We start from the raw sequence: 22,535 nt of genomic DNA on the forward strand, positions 1-22,535 counted from the left end.
ATTAATACTGTGGCAGAATTATTTAAAAATAATTCAGCAGATACAGCGGAAGTTCACTAATTGGCACTTTGCTAATCCACTCCAAGATTTGGACACAAACAGCAACCTTCCCTCTATTCCTCAGCAAAGATTTGATCGCTGAGTTCTGTTGAGAGCTCTATTATTAGTCATGCTTCAGAATCAAGATTTTCAGAAGTGGTTGACTAAAGTTAGGCTCCTAAATACTTAATTGGGTATTTAAGTGGCGTCATTTTCAGAAGTGCTGAGCATTATGCATAACACTCCATTACATTTACCAAATACCTGAACAATGCATATCAGGATGCATCATCCTTGCTAATTTCAGAATTGAAATTTCTCATTTAGGGAAACATGTTCATGTATTTACTGTAATTTCCCAAAATGGCTTTCAGCAAAAGTTTCCCCTGAAGTGGGGCTCCTCAACAGAACATAGGTCATCCCCTATATCATTTTAAGGTGAATCATTGAAGAAAAATATTGTCAGCAATGGTTAAGTTTTTCAGTGTGGACAAGGCTTACAGATTGCTTTTCTAACTCTCTTTTTAAAGGTGCTAACCAAAGTTCTTAAGTAGTATACATACTTAGTTCAGGGCAAATATATCTCCTGATGAAATATGCTAGTGATTTTTGAAAAGAAGACTCATTAAAAGGTATCTGGAACCTTTATTTCCCTTCCCCTTGGGTACGGCTACACTGCATTAAAAATCCCATGGCACCTCGTCTCAGACCCTGGGTCAATTGGCTTGGGCTTGTGAGGCTTAGGTTGCGCAGCTAAAAACTGCAGTGTAGGCATTCAGGCTCGGACTGGAGCTTGGGCTCTGACACCCACCGCCTCACTGGGTTTCAGAGCCCGCACTCCAGCTCAAGCCCAAATGTCTACACTGCAATTTTAGCCCTTCAGCCCCAGCCCTGCAAGTCTGAGTCAGGAGACCTGGACCAGCAGGGGTCTTTGATTGCAGTGTAGACATACCCTTCCTCACATTATCATTGTGTTTTTTAATTTCAAAGTTTTGGTTAACTAAAGGAGAGATTTTCAAAGTAGGTCTTTACCTACCATATGTGCCTTTAAAAAACTCCCCTAGTTTATTAAATGCTCACTGGTTAGGTAAGAGAATTGAGAGTGGATTGGATGGTAAGGTTACCTTCACTTTGATTTCCTTGATATTTATTGATTACACTGCCAGGAAATGCACCTTTATTTACATTAGTGAAGTGCTTTTCTATGGATAGCATCAGAGTTTAAACTGATTATTCTCAAGACTGAGACAGCATCTGTGTAACCCAGCAATTAAAGATAAACAATTTTGGAAAATTTGAGCCAAATCCATTTGGCTGATTTTGAATTTTGAGAGTGTGCCAAAACAAAACACCGTATCTTAGCTCTCTTAAAAAAGTTAAAATATTGTGTCCATACTCCATTTCTGAGTATTCCTGGAATTGTTTTGAAATGAACCAGAATGTAAACCTGTACTTAGGATCGATTCAAAAAGTACAAGACTCTGCCCCCTGCATCCCCGCACCTCTGGGGCACACCACCCAGGGTGAGGCAGAAGGTCCAGGGCTCCCCAGAGCCGCCTGGGCTCCCTGGTGGCTCTTATTACTGCCCAGCTCCTGGTTAAAGTACAGGATTGGGCCTCAGAAGATCTGGATTCAATGCCTGGCTCTCTTTTACACACTTCCTGCATGACCAAGTCACTTGTCCTATCTGGGTTTCAGTTTCTCCGGCTGCGAACAATACCTGCCTCACATAGACATTGAAGCTTAATATCTTGAATGGAAAGTGCAACACAAGTGCAAGTTATTATGCATGATGATTAGATTATGGCTAAAATTCAGTTTTGCTCTCTCCATACTGGCAAGACCAAACTATATTACAACTACTCTGGTATTCTGATAGTCTTTACTTACATGATCACATGCTATTTTCGTATAGGACCCCTACCTCACACAGTGAATCAGTAGTTATTCAGTATTTCTCTTTATCCTCCACATCCATGATGTGGCCCCAAGCTTATTTAACACAGACCATCCAAACATGGGCATTTCTATGGTGCTGTCACTGTAGTATCTGGGTACTTAAAAAACATTAATGAATTTCTTTTCACAACAGCCCTGTGAGATTAAATGGTGTTAGTAACCCCATTTTACTGTGGGGAACTGAGGGCACAGAAGGATTGTGGCCAAAATTGTCAAAAGTGTCCGCTAATTTTGGGTGCTCAACCTGAGACCTCTACTGCCCGATTTTCCACTGTACTTCACATTTTCATAGCACTTGATATGTTCAAAGCACTGCTCTGACCAACTTCAGTTGCAGTCATGAGTGCTCAGACCTTCTGCAAATCAGGACCCAGGAGGCCACCCAGAAAAGGAGGCACACATAATGTGTGTCCAGCTGTGAATATTTTGGTTTAAGTGGTTTGCCCAGCATCACACAGGAACTCTGAGGCACAGGGCAGGGATAGAATCCAATTATCCCTGTTGGCACCCAACTGCCTTTATCATAAGACCAGCCTTCCCTTTCCTGCAACCCCCTCCCTCATCCACCAGACACCTTCCAAATTCTGCAGCAAATGAGTCCAGGGTCCTACATACAAGCCTCCTTCAGTACACAATCCTGATTCAACCCCAGAGCACCAACCACCCTGTGCACAAAATGAAACAAGACTCCTGCGGAAGAAAAAGTGTGTGGTCATGTAATTAAAGACTGCATCATAACACATATGTATAAGGGGATCAACTTAAGGTTGCCTGGCCAACATTAAATCTGGCATTTGCTAACTTCTGAGTGCTTGATTTTGCAACCTTAATAGTCTATTAAAGTAGTCTTTTTTTATACAGTGTCCTAATTTAAAAAACAGAAACAAAAATAGAGGTTCCATTCATAGACCTCTGTCACTTCAACTAACAGAGTAACTGGTATCACTACTAGGCTGTTATCCTCTATGTGGATCAGGCACTAAAGGGGGATGACACAGATTTTGCCAATGGGTTTCACAGGTATTTGCTGAATGAAGGGAAATACTGAAACTCAGGATTCCTGGGTTTAATTCTAGGAACTGCAAGGGGGAATTCTCTAGTGGTTAGAGACCCTTCTGTTTCATCCCCAGCACCCAACCATCTAAGTTACCACAGTATCTGAGTGCCTCACAATCTCTAATGCATTTATCCCCACAACACGGCTGTGAGGTAATGAAGTATTATTACCCCCATTTTACAGATGAGGAACTGAGGTTCATAGAAAGCCTGTGGCAGAAGACAGAATTAAACCCAGGTCTCCTAAGTCCAAGGCTATCACTAAGCACTAGACCATGCCTCCTCCCTCCTGCCCAACATTGTCTCTGTCCCCCGCCCCATCTTCACCTCTCCCTTCTGCACCTATCACCCCTCATCCTCCATCTTCTGCCCCCTTCCCTTTTGCTCCTATCATCCCCCGTATCCATGTCTATATACCCCCAAATGTTGCCCCTTCCTCTCCCTCTATTCTTATCCACCACCCATTACTTTTAGTCCCTTTCCTCCTCTGCTGTCCCCACCTAACCACTCTTTTCTGTCTTCCACAGCTTCCCCCCATGCACACCCCCACTTCTGGCAACCATCCCCTCTCCCAAACTGCTTCTGCTGACTAGAGCTGCCAGACTCAAACAAATTACTGCTGACATGTGCAAAGTGAGATTTTTTCAAAGGCTCATAACTTTGGCCAAATTTGGGCATTTTTTCCACAGGAATAGTAAACAACACATCCCTGACACAAAGGCCATCCTCTTCACAAATTTCAAGTCCCTGCTGCAAATATGGAAATGATAGAGATTCTCAAAGAAACAGTTGAAAAATTATTTAATATGGGAAAAACTAGGTATTTTCCTGAAATCTAGTTCTCACAACAGGCTGAACCACTGTTGCTAAAACTTTTTTTTTTTTAAATCAGCCTTAAGCAGAAAACTGGCATGGAAAGTTTGAGTCAGAACAGTTTAAGTTTGGTAAAGATAAAAGCAACTGAAAAGGTTGTCTTTTAATGGGAAGATTCAGGCAACCTTAACTTGCAGACATCTATAACTAAAGTGTGCCACCTTTAACTAAAATGTTTGTCTAAACCACACACCTTGAAATCCAAGCCCTGCCAGTGTCTCTCTCTTATCACTTCATCCACCTAAATAAAGTCATTTTTATTAAATCTAAACCCCCTATGTGAATGTATAACTATGGTTGCACATTTAAAATAGAAATAGTCAGCAAGAGGAGAAGGAGAGATGATCATCCTTCTATTCACTGTTCCTGGGGCCTAGAAGTGGGGAGATTTTGGCCAGTCCTTACAACCTAACCCAGATTCCACAGGTAGTCTGTAGCCTTTCATGGCTATTTTATATTGTTATTTATCACTCATCCGTGCTGTGTCTGAGTGGGGATGCATTAAGGCGATCAAAGTTGCTATAAGCCAGGATTACCCAAGTTGCTACAAAAGGAATGACATTAAACAGCTTCCCTTCTTCATGGTTCTTGAGCGAGAAATCCTTCTTAGCCACTGACTAGAAGAGTAGCTTGTGGATTCCTCTTGACAGCATATGCCCATATACAGGAATAAGTTTCCAATCCTATTTCCTTAGGGTAAAGATGAGGAAGGGTCATTCCGGTTGGTCAAATGTTTTTCAGAATCTCATCAGAGCAGTTTGAAGTGGTGCTTTTGTGAATGAGGCAAACTGGATCACGTTAAAGTTCCTGCAGATATCAGGTTACATTTTCAAAAATACTTAATGAATTAGGAGTCCAACAATCATGAAATTTAATGGTTTGGACTCCTAATTCATTTTAAATACTATTGAATTTTTTACCTATTATTTGCTCTCTTTTTATTGGTGATAAACTGTACTAGCTCTACACAGATGCATGTCAGGAGATAGAACTTTAGATGTCATTGGCAGAGATTTCTATATCTCAGTTCAAAAGGGAGATCAGGCTGAGTGAAACTTTTTCTTTTGTGATTTATTGAGATCAGCAACATAGTCTAGAGTATTTATTGGATTTAGGGAACTTACTTCTTAGAGAACAAATTCTTGAGAGACTGCATCATCCATTCTTTCTGATCTCAGTTGCTCTTTCAGTCTTAGGAAGGTGTGTGTCTGCATTTTGGGAGAAGAAGGATGGTCTTATGGTTAAAGTACAAGATAAGGCCTCAGGAGATCTGGATTTGATGCCTGGCTCTCTTTCACACACTTCTTGTGTGACCAAGTCACTTAACCTCCCTGGGTTTCAGTCTCCCCTGTTGTGAATAATACCTACCTCACATAGGCATTGAAGCTTAATGCATCAAACTTCATTGAAATTCTTGGATGGAAAGTACTACAAAAGTGCAAGTTATTATGTCAGGTTTCAGAGTAGCAGCCGTGTTAGTCTGTATCCGTAAAAAGAAAAGGAGGACTTGTGGCACCTTAGAGACTAACAAATTTATTAGAGCATAAGCTCACGAAAGCTTATGCTCTAATAAATTGGTTAGTCTCTATGGTGCCACAAGTCTTCCTTTTCTTTTTAAGTTATTATGTGTGATGACTACAATATGGCTAAACTCTGTTTTGCTTTCTCCCTATCGGCAAGACCAATCATATTATAACAACTAGAACGTACGATTGTGAGTTGGTAGATTTGCCTGGTAGAGGGGCAACAATGGACTTATGTTGTGAAAGCTGCCGCTGTTGTGCTAATATCAGTACAACCCGGCCAATGACAGCACAGCAGCAGTGCTAGTGCCGACATTTTTATGCTGGTGTCACTTAACCCTGCTCAGAGCACGTCTGAAGACCTGGTGACAAAATGGCGGTGAACACCATCCTTCTCACTACACCAGTTCTCCCAGTGCTGACCTGTGAAGATTCACCAGCACTACTGCAATGCTGGGAGCGATCCCAAAACAGTCTTGGGTAGACAACCCCTTTGACACAACCACCTGCACATTTTTGAGGGCCCTCTCTATGTGTGTTCCTTTTCAATTTTTCATACACAGTCAGTGATTTCCCAGAATTATTCTTCAGGGGAATGGGGTTGCAGGTGTGGGTGTCTGTGAGAAAGAGAGAGAGAGAGCAAATATTCTCGTTCGTTTCCTTACACTTGCTAAATCATCTTCCAGGTGGGTTTCTTCAGATGTTATCTCTGTTCTGTTTTAAAGGGACTGTGTATAAAGAGGAAAATATTTTTTCTCCTCCCCAGCAGCCATATAAAAAGATAGCAGTAAATTGTTATAACAGAATCTAGAACAACATTAAGTTGGGTAGCAAAATATGTATCTAGGATATAGGTTCCCAGCAGCTGTTCATCAAATGCTTTGTGCTGTATTTAGAGAGCTGGCAGATCACATAATGCTGGTTCCTCCTCATTTCCATCTATTAAATTTCAGTAATGCAGCTAAGAATGAAATACTTTCCAGGTATTATTTTTCCTTGTTAGCAATTGCTACAGTTGCCACAGCAATGTGATTTGATTACAGAGTGAGGAGGTGGTGAATGTTATTGTGAATGGGATACTGTAGTTTATGACACAATCTCTTTTTTAGTATATGGACCACACAATGAAAATGTTTGAGAACCGCTTAATGCAAGGGTCTATTTAAACCATTATCAAATAGAGCTGTTGTCTAGTTTCCATTTTAAGGAATGAGGATTCATTTAAGGAATGAGGATTCATTTGCAAGGACATCGAAATAGAATCACTGTGAAGAGAATTTATGTATCAGCTTTATGATGGCACACAAATGTGAAATTAGTTAAACTCTCCAAGCAGTCAAGAAACCAGGAATATTTAATTAGAAGTATTTTCCCAGCTACTGGTCAGAGTGCCTGGTTATTTGAGCAAGGACACAGCAGCATAAGTAAAGAACCACAGCTTATTGTAAAACGAAAAGTCAACGTGATACTTCAAGCAGGATCAAGTTCTTTGGCACAGGAACCAAATTAGTTATTTCTGGTAAGTATTTTTATTCTTGATTGTTTTTCTTTTGGTAAATAGAATCAAAGGACCAAAAAAAAATTGTACCAAATAAGTGAATATAAGACAAGGAATTTGCACATAAGCCATGTATTGCTCTTGATCAGAATGTGGAACTCCCAAAGATTTGACTGAGGGGAGTATTTGGTCCTAATGAGTAAAGTGAGTACAAGTGTAAAAGGCTGGAATATTAACTGAATAGCTGTTAAAAATCAGGAAGGAGGGAAATGGAGAGCTTTAAATTTAAAATATTGGGCCAAGTTCATCTCTCATGCAACTCCATTGAAAGAGTCCAAATGTCAGCAAGTGTATAATTCACAGCACAGGTTTCAATTTAGCAGGTGTGAGATTTTTAAAACTTTTGTTATTTTTAGGGTAAAATCAGAGTATGATGACTAATGAAGGAAAATTCTCTGAGATGAAACAGTGTTCAGGCTCTCAGTAAGTGGTTTTATGAAAGTAATTTTCCCTTTTATGTATAATATTCTTTTTATAGTATTTAAGCCACAGAAACAGTCCGATCAATAATATAAGTGTGTTAACAATGTTGAGTACAAAAAAAAATATTTATAATACATTGCCAAGAAATGTACTTATTTTTTCTAAACAATACATTAAGAGCATGTTTAAATGTAAAGTGAAGAAGAGAGGTTTGGATTTTCCCCAGGTCACACAGGGAGAGCCAGAAACAAAGACAAATCTCCTAAGTCCCACTCTGGTGCTTTAACCACAAGACCATCCTTCCTATCCAGGCACATTGGAGATCAAAGAACTAAATACTGCTCATCCACTGAAATTAATGGAATTGCATGGTGACCACAAGTTCACCCCAATCAATTTGCCATGGAGTGATGTATGTCAAGGAGCAGAAAACATTTTTGGTAGAAAAAGGCACAGGAATTCACAAAGTGCAAAAACTCAGTTTAATACTCACATAACATCCTGGCCTATAGCAAGTCTTGTTAAGATTGTGCACTTTGTATTTAAAATATGAACGTCAGAATCCGAATTCAGTGAAATTCATACCTTGGTGATTCATTAGTTTTTGTAGAGGATTTCAATGATGTGAGTATGGAATAAAGTACTTTGGCTCCGGCACCAAACTGTTGGTTTCAAGTAAGTTTCTCAAGATGTTTTCAAAGCATACACTTACTCTGGGCATTTACTATGCTTGTTATCGAGGACAAAATCAAGCTATTCATAAATATACTGAGTGAAATCCTGATTCCACTGAAGGCAAAGGCAAAACTCCAATTAACTTCATTGGGGGTCAGGATTTCACCCATACTAGCCTCTCTAAATCAAAAAGAACCAGTTACACTTCACTGAGAACAATGTAAAGTGTTTGGAGATCTTGTCTAGCATTGTAAGACTGTGAGATAATTATGCAAAACTATTCAGAAGTGGAACTAAGCCTATTGTTAGCAGTAAATGTGAAATGTAGAATTTATGTTCTTTATATAATACAGTATATTTAGCACCCAGTCCTGTGAGGTATTGAGGTACTTCAATGCTCATTAATTTAAATGGGAGTTGAGGACATTCAGCACTTGCAGAATGTGGCCCTTAGATAGCATTAAGGAGTACATTTATAGTAACAATACATTTATGCAATTGTGTTTTCTTTCCTAATAAAGACTCCAGTTCAGTAAGGCACTTAAGCATGTTTCTATTCCTATTCAGCAAAGAATTTGAGTATGTGTTTAACTTTATGGCCAAAATGCAGTAAAATCTTCTTGATTCCATACAGTAATGGGGAATAAAGAGCTTTGCTTATTTTTTACATAAAGACCAGGTACGTGATAGAGGGAGACAGATATTTTAAAAGATATTTTCAATTGTTCAAATGTTTTAGTCATGTTTGGATTTAAGGAGGTTGAGAGTATTCTGTGTCTTTAAGCATATTCTTCTCTCTCGATCCTGCTAAATCATCCTTGCTGAGTGCCTAATCCCGGTGTTGTACAAATATTGCTGAAGAGAAAAAGGTTTCTGTTGGTAATATTCCTGATTACACCACATGGCAGGAATTAGCCAGAAATTTCCCCATGAATATACCCATTTTAAAGGCTATATTCTACCCTCAATCTATTGTTATCATTGGGAGATGCATTGTGGAATGATGGTAGTGTACAGGCTTAATTTTATAAACTCAGCCAGTGCACCACAAACTAAAATGTAATTTGTTCCTTTCCACAAAATATTCAACACCCTTAATCTAAGCCATTTTATCAATGGCATTTATGTGCCCAATGCCCATTGAAATTCAATGATAGTTAGACACCAAAATGCCTTTTGTGCCTTTGTCAGTCTCCCCCACAGTTTTCACATTATTTTACGGGTACTCTCCTTATTTACTATTTTATTGTAATGTCTGAAAGTAATTTATATAGCAAATCAGATTTATTTTAAAGCAACACCTACTTGTTCATCAACAAAAAGATACCCGCTCTGTATAAATTTTTGCAAAGGATTTATTCACTGTGATACTACTAGTGGTATTCTCATCAAAGTATTTGGCTCCGGTACCAAGCTCATTGTAACAGGTAAGTTATGTGGTAATTACGGTAATGCAAAGATAAAGAGGCTTATTGTGATCATAGAAAAGCTTTTTATCACAAGTAAGGTCAACAATTGTAAGCTCGATCTTGTGAAGTACAGAGCACTTTCAGTGTGGTGCTGAAAACAGACAATTCCTGTAGACTTCGATGGCAGTTAAGGGCTGTCAGTACCTCGTAGGATCTGACCCTGAAAACACCAACTTTTCAACCCCAGAGCAAACCTGCAATTTTTACTGATAGATGTAAAGTAGATTTTTTTCAAGTTAACGAATATTTCTAAAGATCAGCTGTTTAATGACATTTTTCAGAGGATGTGCCACCATAAGCTTGCGGGTCCTTGGCACAGTTGCAAAAATTTGTGTTAGCTTTGATATTACTCTAATTCTTTAACTAAAATTAATAAAGACGCATAAAATTAAACAACTGTGAAATAAGTAACAATGTCATACTTCTCAATCAAAACAGAGAAAGCAATCTCTGAAGTAGTCAGTATCTTCATAGCTGAATTCCTGCACTTACATCAGTGTAAGTGAAAGAATTCGGCCCGAGAGATTGTCGTCTTGTGTGAAGTACCTTGGCATTGCCGGCAAACTAGTGGTTGCATGTATTCTTAATAGCGTTTAACAATATATACTTAGGGCCTGAGTCTTGTTTGCCCTGCTCTTGTGAAGCCATTTATGCTCATGCAAAGTCAATGGGAAATGCTAACATTCTGATTAAGTAGCTTGTTACACCCAGTACCCCTTTGACACTACTGAAATATCAACAACCTTCCGTTTCTTCTTTGTGATGCACATTTATAACATGAGAACGTTGCCTCTTTCTGCAGAGAATACTTCTTTGGCACTTAGCTGGGTTGGGAACCTTATTCTCAGGGGACAGAGATTAGCTGCAGTAAAAGTGTTTGAACCTGCTCATTTCTTGCAATAACTCGTACATTCAATATACTGTTTAAAAAAATGTATCACTTGCAGTCAGCCGTGTGAAACGAGTGGATGGATAATGATTTTGGTATAGAATTCTTTTTCAACCTGATTTAGTGTTTGTTATTTCATGCACGTACAGAAGTTCAGTGATAAAATGAGGATATTTTCATCCTTTCTAATTCAAACTTTTAATAAAAAAAAAGCGTGGTTGTGTTTTATCCAACTCTATGGCACGTGATAATTTTTAAAAATTGCATAAAGTGAAAAAAATATGTTTAGATCAGCTCTATTTCTAGAGTGACAACATTAATACTGTGACAGAATTATTTAAAAATAATTCAGCAGATTCAGCAGAAGTTCACTAATTGGCACTTTGCTCATCAGTTTCGGGATTTGGACACAACAGGCAACCTTCCCTCTATTCCTCAGCAAAGATTTGATCGCTGAGTTCTGATGAGAGCTCCATTGTTAGTAATGCTTCAGAAGTGGTTGACTAAAGTTAGGCTCCTAAATACTTAATTGGGAATTTAAGTGGCGTGATTTTCAGAAGTGCTGAGTGTTATGCATAACACTGCATTACATTTGTCAAATAAATGAACAAAGTCATTTCAGGATGTATCATCCTTACTAATTTCTTAATTGATATTTGTCATTGAGTGATACATGTTAATGTATTTTCTGTAATTTCTCAAAATGGCTTTCAGCAAAAGTTCCCCCTGAAGTGATATTAAGTGGGTCCTCAACTGAACATAGGTCATCCCCTATATCATTTTAAGGTGAATCATTGAAGAAAAATATTGTCAGCAATGGTTAAGTTTTTCAGTGTGGACAAGGCTTACAGATTGCTTTTCTAACTCTCTTTTTAAAGGTGCTAACCAAAGTTCTTAAGTAGTATACATACTTAGTTCAGGGCAAATATATCTCCTGATGAAATATGCTAGTGATTTTTGAAAAGAAGACTCATTAAAAGGTATCTGGAACCTTTATTTCCCTTCCCCTTGGGTACGGCTACACTGCATTAAAAATCCCATGGCACCTCGTCTCAGACCCTGGGTCAATTGGCTCGGGCTTGTGGGGCTTCGGTTGTGCAGCTAAAAACTGCAGTGTAGGCATTCAGGCTCGGGCTGGAGCTTGGGCTCTGACACCCACCACTTCGCTGGGTGTCAGAGCCCGCACTCCAGCTCAAGCCCAAATGTCTACACTGCAATTTTAGCCCTTCAGCCCCAGCCCTGCAAGTTTGAGTCAGGAGACGTGGACCAGCCGGGGTCTTTTATTGCAGTATACTTAGGATCGATTCAAAAAGTACAAGGCTCTGCCCCCTGCATCCCCGCACCTCTGGGGCACACCACCCAGGGTGAGGCAGAGGGTCTGGGGCTTCCCAGAGCTGCCTGTGCTCCCTGGTGGCTCTTATTACTGCCCAGCTCCTGGTTAAAGAACAGGATTGGGCCTCAGGAGATCTGGATTCAATGCCTGGCTCTCTTTTACACACTTCCTGCATGACCAAGTCACTTGTGCTCTCTGGGTTTCAGTTTCTCCTGCTGTGAACAATACCTGCCTCACATAGACATTGAAGCTTAATGCATTAAACTCCATCGACATTCTTGGATGGAAAGTGCAACACCAGTTAAAGTTATTATGCATGATGGTTAGACTATGGCTAAAATTCATTTTTGCTCTCTCCATACTTGCAAGACCAAATCATGTTACAACTACCGTGCTATATAATGTGTGACCATGACTTGGTATATTTGCTAGGTGGAGGGGCAACAATGGGTGTATTTTGTGAAACCTCCTGCTGTGGCACTAACGTCAGTCGAGCCCCACCAAGGACATCAAGTGCAGCAGTGTTCGTGCTGGTGTTTTTATGCTGGTGTCACTTAACCCTGCTCAGAGCAGGTCTACAAGACATGGTGGTAACCGGCCAGTGAAGGCTTTTGCCCTCACTACACCAGTTCTCCCAGGGATCACCAGGGAAGATTCACCAGCACGATTGCAATGCTGGGAGATATTCCCAATAAACTCTTGGGTAGTAGACAAGCCCTTTGACACAACCACCTGTACATTTGAGAGGAACCTCTCACTGTATGTTCCTTTTCTATTTTTCTTACCCACTGTCAGTTATTTCCCAGAATTATTCTGCAGTGAGGTAGAGGTCGCGGTCTCTGTGTCTGTGAGAGAGATCAAATACTCTGGTTATTTCCCTTACAACTGCTAGATTCTCATCCACACCTTTTGTCTGAAATGAGGTGGGCTTTCTCAGATGTTATCTCTGTTCTATTTTAAAATGTCTGTGTATGCAGAGGACAATATCCCCTCATCTTCCCCTCCCCCCCACCAGCAGCCATGTAAATTGGTAACACACCAACTACAATAATCCCAACATACAGCAAAATATATATTTAGGGTTCAGGCTCCCAGCTGCAGCCTATGGAGCTCTTTGTGCTGGTCTGTAGAGAGCTGGCTGATCACGTAATGCTGGTTCCTCCTCATTGTCATCTATTCAATTTCAGTAACACACCTAAGAATGAAATTCTTTCCAGGTATCATTTTTCCATGTAAGCAATTGCTACAGAGATGTGATGTGATTGCGACGGGAGAAGGAGGAGGTGGTCAATGCTATTGGGAAGGTAGTCCAAGAGACAATCTCTCTTTCCATATGTGGACCACACAATAAAAATGTTTGAGAACCGCCTGATCCAACAGTCTATTTACAATATTAAAATCAATAGAAACTGTCATCTAGTTTCCGTTTTAAGGAGTGAGGATTTGTTAATGGAAAGTTGCAAGGACATGCAATTAGAATCTGGGAAGAGAATTTATGTACCAGTTTTATGGTGGCACAGAAATGTGAAATTTGTTAAATTCTCCAAGCAGTCAAGAAACCAGGAATACTTCATTAGAAGTATTTTCCCAGCTACTGGTCAGAGTGCTGGTTATTTGAGAAAGGACACAGCAGCATAAGTAAAATACCACAGCTTCTTGTAAAACGAAAAGTCAGCATGATACTTCAGGCTGGATCAAGTACTTTGGCACAGGAACCAAGCTATTTGTTTCCGGTAAGTATTTTTATTCTTGATTGATTCTATTTACCAAAAGAAAAACAAAGGACAGAAAAACTGCACTGAATAATTTAATATAAGAAAAGGAATTTGCACATAAGCCATGTATTGCTCTTGATCAGAATGTGGAACTGCCAAGAACACGAATGGATTGACTGAGGGGAGTTTTGGTCCTAATGAGTAAACTGTGTAAAAGGCTGGAATATTTACTGAATAGCTGTTAAGAATCAGGAAGGAGGGAAATGGAGAGCTTTAAATTTAAAATATTGGGCCAAATTAATCTCTCGTGCCACTCCATTGAAAGAGTCCAAATGCCAGCAAGTGTAAATTCACAGCACAGGTTTCAATTTAGCACGCATGAGTTTGTTATTTTTAGCGCTATATCAGTGTATGTTGATAAATGAAGGAAAATTGTTTGAGGTGCAACAGTCTTCAGGTTCTCAGTAAGTGGTTTTACTGAAAGTATCTTTTCACTTTTGCGTGTAATGTTCTTTATCAGATTAAAGCTACCGAAACAGTCCAATCAATACTATAAGTGCTAGTTAATGTTGAGTACAGTATTTATAATACTGCACATTGTCAAGGAAATGTCATTTTCTAAACAATACATTAAGAGCATGTTAAAATGTAAAGTGAAGCACAGAGGTTGTGATTTGCCCAAGGTCACACAGGGAGAGCCAGAAACGAAGACAAATCTCACTCCGGTGATTTAACCACAAGACCATCCTTCCCATCCACATTTGAGATTGGAGGACTAAATCCTGCTCATCCACTAAAATTAATTGAAGTGCTTGCTTACCAGCAATTCACTCCACTCAATTTGCCATGCACTGATGTATGTGAAGGAGCAAAAAACATTTTAGGTAACAAAAAGGAACAGGAATTCACGAAGTGCATAAACTCAGTATAATACTCACACAATTAACTGGCCAATAGCAAGTCTTGTTCAGACTGTGGACTTTGTATTTAAAATATGAACTTCAGAATTTTAGTCTGATAAAATTCATAACTTGATAATTCATTAGTTTTTGTAAAGGATTTCAATGATGTGAGTATGGAATAGTAAAGTACTTTGGCTCAGGCACCAAATTGGTGGTTTCAAGTAAGTTTCTCAAGATGTTTTCAAAGCATACAGTTACTCTGGGCATTTCCTATCCTTGTTATCCAGAACAAAAAAGCAAGCTAATCATAAATCTATAAGGTAAAATCCTGATTCCACTGAAGTCAAAGGCAAAACTCCAATTGACTTCAATGGGGTCAGAATTTCACCCATGATAGTCTCTCTAATTGAGAAAGAACCAGTTACACTTGTGTAATCAATGAGAATAATGTAAATTATTTGGAGATCTTGTTTAGCATTGTAACACTGAGATGATTATGTAAAAATATTCAGAAGTGGAAACACTTATTGTTAGCAGTAAATGTGAAATGTAGAACTTATGTTTTTTTATATAATGCCGTATATTTACCACCCCGTCACATGAGTTGTTGAGCTTCTTCAATGCTCATTCATTTAAATAAGAATTGAGGATGATCAGCACTTGGAGGATCTGGCTCTTAGCTAGCATGAAAGGGTATATTTATAGTAACAATCATGCAAATGTCTTTTCTTTTCTAAAAAAGGCTCCACTTCAGGAAGGCACTTAAGCATGTGTCCATTCCTATTCAGCAAGGCATTTAAGCATGTGCTTAACTTTAAGGCCAAATCAAGGGCAAAATGCAGTAAGTCTTCTTGTTTCCATACAGTAATGAGAAATAAAGATTTGCTTATTTTTTACATAAACGTAAGGTGTATCTATAATAGACGTAATCCTTTTAATAAACTACGATAATTGATCCAATAACAGGATTCTCAAATTTGTTTTTAAAGATGATTTCCAATTATTAAAATGGATTAGCCATGTTTGGATTTAAGGGGATTGAGAGAATTCTATGTCTTTAATTAAGCTTATTCTTCCCTCTAGATACTGCTAAATGGTCCTTGCTGGGTGCTTAGTCCCTGAGACAAACAAATATTTCTGTAAAGCAAATGTTTTCTGTTGGGCAATATCTCTAATTACACCAAATGGCAGAAATTAACCAAAATTATTCTCCTGAATATACACAATTTAAGAGCTATATTCTTCCCTCAATCTATCATTATCATTAAGAACACTATCATGGAACGATGGCAGCATGCAAGCTTAATTTTATAATCTCAGCTTGTGGACCCTAATTTAAAAAGTCATTTGTTCCTTTACAAAAAAATTATTAGAAAGAGCTAATCTAAACTATATTGAATCAGATTAATTTTAGGGACAGAATTTCAATGGCATGCAGGTGCCCAGGAATGATAGTTAGATGTCTAAGTGTCTCTTGCCCCTTTGAAAATCTTCCCCACCATTTTCACATTATTTTACATGCGCTCTCCTTATTTACTATTTTATTGCAAAACCAGAAAGCAATGTAAATACCAAATCAGATTTTTTTTAAAGCAACAACTACTGGTCCATCAATATAATGATACTAGATCTGTACAGTATTTTGTAAAGGATTTGCTCACTGTGATACTTCTAGTGGCTATAGCTTCAAAGTATTTGGCTCTGGTACCAAGGTCATTGTAACAGGTAAGTTATGTGGTAATTACAGTAATGCAAAGATAAAGATGCTTATTATGATAATAGAAAAGCTTTTTATCACAGCTAAGGTCAACAATTGTAAGATCAATCCTGTGAAGTACTGAGCACTTAATGTGAGGCGCTGAACACCATCCATTCCTGTAGACTTCAGTGCAAGTTAAGGCTGTTAGCTCCTTGTAGGATCTGATCCCAAATACATCACCTTTTCAATCCCAACCTGCAGTATTTACTAATAGATTTAAAGTAGATTTTTTTCAAGTTAATTAATATTTCTAAGCTGTTTAATGACATTTTTCAGAGGATGTGCCGCCATAAGCATGCTGGTCCTTGGTCCAGACGCAAAAACTTATGTTAGCTTTGCGAAAAGCTTATGCCCAAATAAGTCTTAGTTTTTAAGGTGCCACTGGACTCCTTGTTGTTTTTATGTTAGCTTTGATATTACTCAAATTCTTTAACTAAAATTCATAAACGTGCATAAAATTAAACTGTAAAATATGTAACGTTGTGCTTCTCAATTAAAACAAAAGAAGCAATCTCTGAAGTAGTCAGTATAAGTGAAAGAATTTGGCCCTAGAGATTGTCATCTTGTGTGAGGTACCTTGGCATTGCAGGCAAACTGGCGGTCCAGTTTGGCCAATGTACATGTACATTCTTAATAGTGTTTAACAATATATACTTGGGGCCGGAGTCTTCTTTGCGTTGCTCTTGGAAGTCATTTATGCTCCTGAAAAGTCAGTGGGAAATGCTACTATTCTGATTAACTTGCATGTTACACCTGAGTTCCACTGGTATAACGGACTGCACAAACACAGGACACAGGAAAATCAGGTCCTTACTGTTTCAGAATCATGCTCTGCCCATTAATTTAAATCAGCTAGAACAGTCAGTCTATTTTAAACCTTAATTCACAATCAAGTTACCTCAGTAGCCCTATAGCTCTCAACTAAAGATAAATTGTTGTAATGCTGCCTACTAAAATGAATACGCTATCATAATTAATTCTAAGCATATCAGATCAGGGTCAGCAGGTTGCTTTAAGTGAACATTCTATGGACAAAACTCCCATAGATTTACCAGGTGTTTTGACTGCGTAAGGAATGGAGAAGCAAGTCTGTGATATGTGTAGATTGTCTATTACAGCATGAAGACCTAAGATTGCACACTTGATTTATTAGTGTATATAAACTGTATACAATAACATGTTTTAGTAAAAAAAATCTTCTCAAAGAGAAATATCAAATATTGGGTAAGTAAATTCCTCTGAAGAAAAAAATAACCCTAAGATCATGGAGATATTCAGACCTTGGCACAATTCTAAGTAAAATCAGTAGGAATTGTGGCTGTTTGTGCCAGCTATGAATTTGATTACAGCTTTATGAGAGTTGGGGCATTTCTGTTCTAAGAACATGAGGTAAAATCCTGACTCCACAGAACTCAATGACAATGACTTTTCGGCCAGGATTTTACCCATGTTGTGTAAACGTACTTCTTAGCAGGGACAACATTATTCACAAGTATACTGAAGAAGCAGAAATTACTTTTAAAGTCCTAGATAGTGAGCAGTCCTGATTTTGCTCTCACACTAGTCATTCCTCTTTTTAAACTGACTTCCCTCCATTCATTTAAAATGGAGCTACTCTAGATTTACACCAGTGCAAGTGAAAGCAGGGTCGGGACCTACCAGGATTCTTCAGAATTTTTGCTTAGTGGAATAGATGAGTAAAAAGATTTGGAAACAGAACCAAGCTTACTGCTTTCAATGAGCATGACATAGGAATAATGGTGCTTCTCTTATTGTATCCATTAAAGTGCATCGAGTCATCATTAAAGAAGCTTACATTAAAATGGTATAACTCGATTCTTCCAAACACAATATTCTAGAAAAAACCTGGCAGGCTCAGTGCAGAAGCCAAAGATTGAACTGAATGTGGAGACTGAACTATCCCCTCTCCTCTCTAAAGCTTGTCCTTTCAGAACAATATTGACATGGCTTGGTGAGATGGTGTGAAGCAGCTTCCTCTGTCCCTGCATGTGTTGTATCTCTCCTGTGTAGAAAGGGATTCAGTCTACAATGCTATCTCTTTGGCAAGCTTCAGAAGCATTTGGTCATTTTATTTTAAAATAAGAAAATTAAGTCACCAAAACTTTACATGAAGTTTCATAGAAGACATAAATGTAAAAGTATTTGGCATGCTTATTAAAAGACAGACCCAAAGATCATATGTCACATTATAAGATGGAAGTTACTTGGTTTTTTTATAAAACAGAGTGCATTAAGAACAGAGTGATCAGTGTAGATCTTTAGTTATAAAGTACAAAGGAGCTACTATTACTGATAATTATTTTGATGATAAGATTCTCAAGTAGTCTAGGGTTGGTTTAAATTGGTTTGCTGCCTTTTGAAACAGTTCTAGGTATTGATTTTTGACATTACCGACTGAATATAACAAACTCTTTATAGAAAAAATATATAAGTATCTGATCTAAATCCCATTGGATCTAAAAGACCAAATCCAAATTTATGGCAGAAAGGGATGTGCAGTTGTGAGCAAAGAATCTTCAGAGGACAGGTGTCCACCAGAAAAAACTTCATCACGATAGGCACTGTTGCTGGCACTTTTAGCGAAATACCAAGAATTTAAGGGATATTAAGAATAATTTACCATCTCATCCTTTAAAGGTGACCTTTGCAAACAGATTTCAAATGCACTGTTAGGACCAGGTGAGAAATCCAGCATGAAATAAAAGAGATTCTCCAGCAATTGTCTAAAATCACCCATCACAATTTACAATGGCATTACTAAGCACTGGACCACTGTTGTAGAATGCTGAAGTATTTTCAATGTAGGCAGTTTCCAGTGCTGTCAATTTGGCACCTTTCACAAGCACTAAATTCACATTAAAAGAAAAATAGAAATTTCAAGTGATGCTAAGGGATCCCAGTCTGAGGAAATTCTTGGCCTTTGGTATGTCGAATGCATTTGAAGTTTTTGACTTATTTTGCATGTCTGCTCCTAAAGTACTCCAAACATCCAGTGCTATCTATTGGAGTTTGGGGTGTCAGAGGAATACAGGATCAAGCATTTGCCATTTTGTAAGGAAAAGCCATTTAAATCACAAGTCTCGTATATTAAAGTGATTCTATCAACTTCTGTTCATAATTGCACATTAGATAATATGAAGCTATATTGGGCCATATGGAAGCTATATGGGCCAGATCCTCAATGAAGCGCCTTTGATTTCCAGCAGCTGGAGATCTGGCCCACAAGTTTTTTACAAAGCACATGAACACAGTGAGAACAATGATATCAAAGTCTTCAGCTCTGGCACAAAGCTCATTGTTTCAAGTAAATTCTCTGGTAGCATAGAGAAAAGTTACATGTGAGAAGAAAAAATTAGAGACTACAGAGCACAATTTATTCAAAAAGGATAACAGACAATGGAAACGTGATATGCAATCTACAGTAGAAGAATGAATGTCTTTACTATCTGTGAGGTTAATGTATAGATTTCAAAGTCCAACATTAGGTCTCAAATGTCAAACAGATCCTCTGTCAGTTAAATGAATTATTTTCTTTTAAACAGAATTTAAAAGCTACCAAATTAATATTAATATAGAGTATTTGAAAATACCAATGTAAGCTCACCCTGAAAAATACATTGAAATTTCCACCATTTCTTTGCTTGAATTAACTGGCTCTCAGTTGTAACTATTTAGCTATATTTGTTCAGATCTGATCCCTCTGAATAGAAATGTCTTGGGCAGATTTTGTAGTAAGTGTTCTCCAACTGGTTTTTGAATGTTCAATTCTTGACATCTGATTTGTGTCCATTTATTCTTTTACGTAGAGACTGTCCAGTTTGGCCAATGTACATGGCAGAGGGGCATTGCTGGCACATGATGGCATATATCACATTGGTAGATATGCAGGTGAACGAGCCTCTGATAGTGTGGCTGATGTGATTAGGCCCTATGATGGTGTACCATCAAATTGTAACATTCCAAAACCAGTTGGAGAACACTTCAATCTCTTTGGTCACTCAATTACAGATCTAAAAGTGGCAATTCTTCAACAAAAAAACTTCAAAAACAGACTCCAAGGAGAGACTGCTGAGTTGGAATTAATTTGCAAACTGGATACAATTAACTTAGGCTTGAATAAAGACTGGGAGTGGATGTGTCATTACACAAAGTAAAACTATTTCTCCTTGTTTATTTCCTCTCCTACTGTTCTTGTAAAGTGCTGGAAAGGACCCACCTTGATTATCACTACAAAAGGCTTCTCCTCCCGTCCCTCCACCCCACCCCACCGCTCTCCTGCTGGTCATAGCTCACCTTTCCTGGTCACTCTTGTTACAGTCTGTATGGTAACACCTATTGTTTCATGTTCTCTGTGTATATAAAATCTCCCCACTATATTTTCCACTGTGTGCATCCAATGAAGTGAGCTATAGCTCACGAAAGTTTATGCTCTAATAAATTTGTTAGTCTCTAAGGTGCCACAAGTATTCCTTTTCTTTTAGATAAGCAACGTGTTTTGAAAAGTTAAGTTGGACCAAAACAACAAGTAGCTCCACACTGGAAACTATAATTGACTTGGAAATTAAGGATCTGATCTTCTTACAGTGTCTTATGCAAAGCCCATTGAAGCCAAAGGAGAAAATCCCATTGGCCTCAAGGGATTTTAGATCAGACCTAAAGTGAGGCCCGAAATTTAAAACTGATTTTGCTCATGCATCTGCACAGCCACTTATGCAAACACACATTCTGCTTATATATGTACAAAATTCAGATTTTATATTAGATAGACACCCATCTAACCATGTACAAATGCAAAAAATGATATGTGTTTGCAAAAGTGTCAGCATATAAATATGACTCCAATTTTTAAAAGCATCTAATGAGAAATGCCAGAAATCATCATTAGTTTTTGCAAAGCACAACATCACTGGGCAGGAAGCTATGTAAAGGTTTTTTGAATACAAACAAGACTTGAGTGAGTAAATCATTTGGTAAACCTACTGGTCAAGCCCAATCCTGTATTCCTGGGTGGTTTTGGTGCGTATGGAATGTAAGATTGAGCTCCAAATGTTGAACTAATTAGTGCCAGAGCATGAGGATCGAAATTGAAAAGAACAGAAAAATCAATTCCCTAAATTGGTGACAATTTTCAAAATGAGGGAAAGTTCTTTAATGAAGGAATTTTTCTTGGTTAGGTAGTCTAACGTCTCAGCTGTCTTCATTGGCTTCTAAATTTTTAGATATTTTAAATACTTTTTGACACAACCCTAGTTACAAGGTTACAGTTTGGTTCAGTTCCAAATCGTTTCAGAAAACTCTAGACTAGCCAGACAGCACAAAAATAAGCTGGAATCATTTTAGAAAAGGAACCTTCACAAGCTTTGACATCAGTGGGACTACTCACAATGCATAAAATTAAGCACATGTGTAAGACTTTGTGGGAGCAGGGCTTTAGTATTTATTAATATTTGTGTCTCAGTTGACTAAAGACAATGGCTGACATTATTAAAGGAGCCTGAATTTGAAAGGGATTTGGGCACCTAAATCCCTTCTTGCTGCCTTTAAAATTTCCAATCAAAATGTTTTGTGGCAAATAGGCCAATTATTTTGTTAAATGGGCTCTAATTGTTCACCTCTAATTAAGTGTTGGAACAAATGGAGAATGCACAAGATACATGGTGCCCATTTGGGGACCTTTGACACGACTGAAATATCGACAACCTTCCCTTTCTTCTTTGTGATGGACATTTATAACATGAGAATCTTGCCTCGTTCTGCAGAGAACACTTCTTTGGCAGTTAGCTGGGTTGGGAACCTTATTCTCTTGGTTGTATCCCACAGTGACAAACAGGAGACAGAAATTAGAGGCAGTAAAAGTGTTTTGAACCTGCTCACTTCTTGTGATAACTAGTACATTGAATATATTGTTTAAAAAAAAGTATTATTTACTGTCACCCATATGAAACGAGCAGACAGATTTTAGTAGGGAAGTATTTTTTGGCCTGGTTCAGTACTTATTATTTCATTCACACAAACTCAGGGATCAAAAATATTTTTATCTTTTCTCGTTCGGACTTTCAATAAAATATTTTTTGTTCTGTTTTATCCAATTTATAGCAGGCAGCAATTTTTAAAAATTGTATGAAGTGACAAAAATTGATGATTTTTGCAATTTTTTTTATCAGCTCTATTCCAAGAGTGACTAAATTAATACTGTGGCAGAATTTTCTGCCACAGTATTAATTTAGTCACTCTTGGAATAGAGCTGATAAAAAAAATTGCAAAAATCATCAATTTTTGTCACTTCATACAAATAGGTATTTATTTGGGTAAATAAAGGGGAGATTTTCAAAGTCACAAAT

The 22,535-nt window shown here is 38.1% G+C and overlaps 1 protein-coding gene across 1 annotated transcript in view; it reads left to right on the plus strand.

Annotated features, from left to right (window-relative positions):
- Positions 1-22,535, plus strand: part of LOC140906149 (uncharacterized) — an 83,755-nt gene that overhangs the window by 39,667 nt on the left and 21,553 nt on the right. Inside the window, exon 6 of the mRNA XM_073329653.1 lies at positions 9,459-9,533. Within this exon, the coding sequence (XP_073185754.1) occupies positions 9,459-9,533 (75 nt within the window). The remainder of the gene's footprint in view (positions 1-9,458; positions 9,534-22,535) is intronic.

Source organism: Lepidochelys kempii, chromosome 2 (assembly GCF_965140265.1).
Source record: "Lepidochelys kempii isolate rLepKem1 chromosome 2, rLepKem1.hap2, whole genome shotgun sequence".
Taxonomy (NCBI): Eukaryota; Metazoa; Chordata; order Testudines; family Cheloniidae; genus Lepidochelys; species Lepidochelys kempii.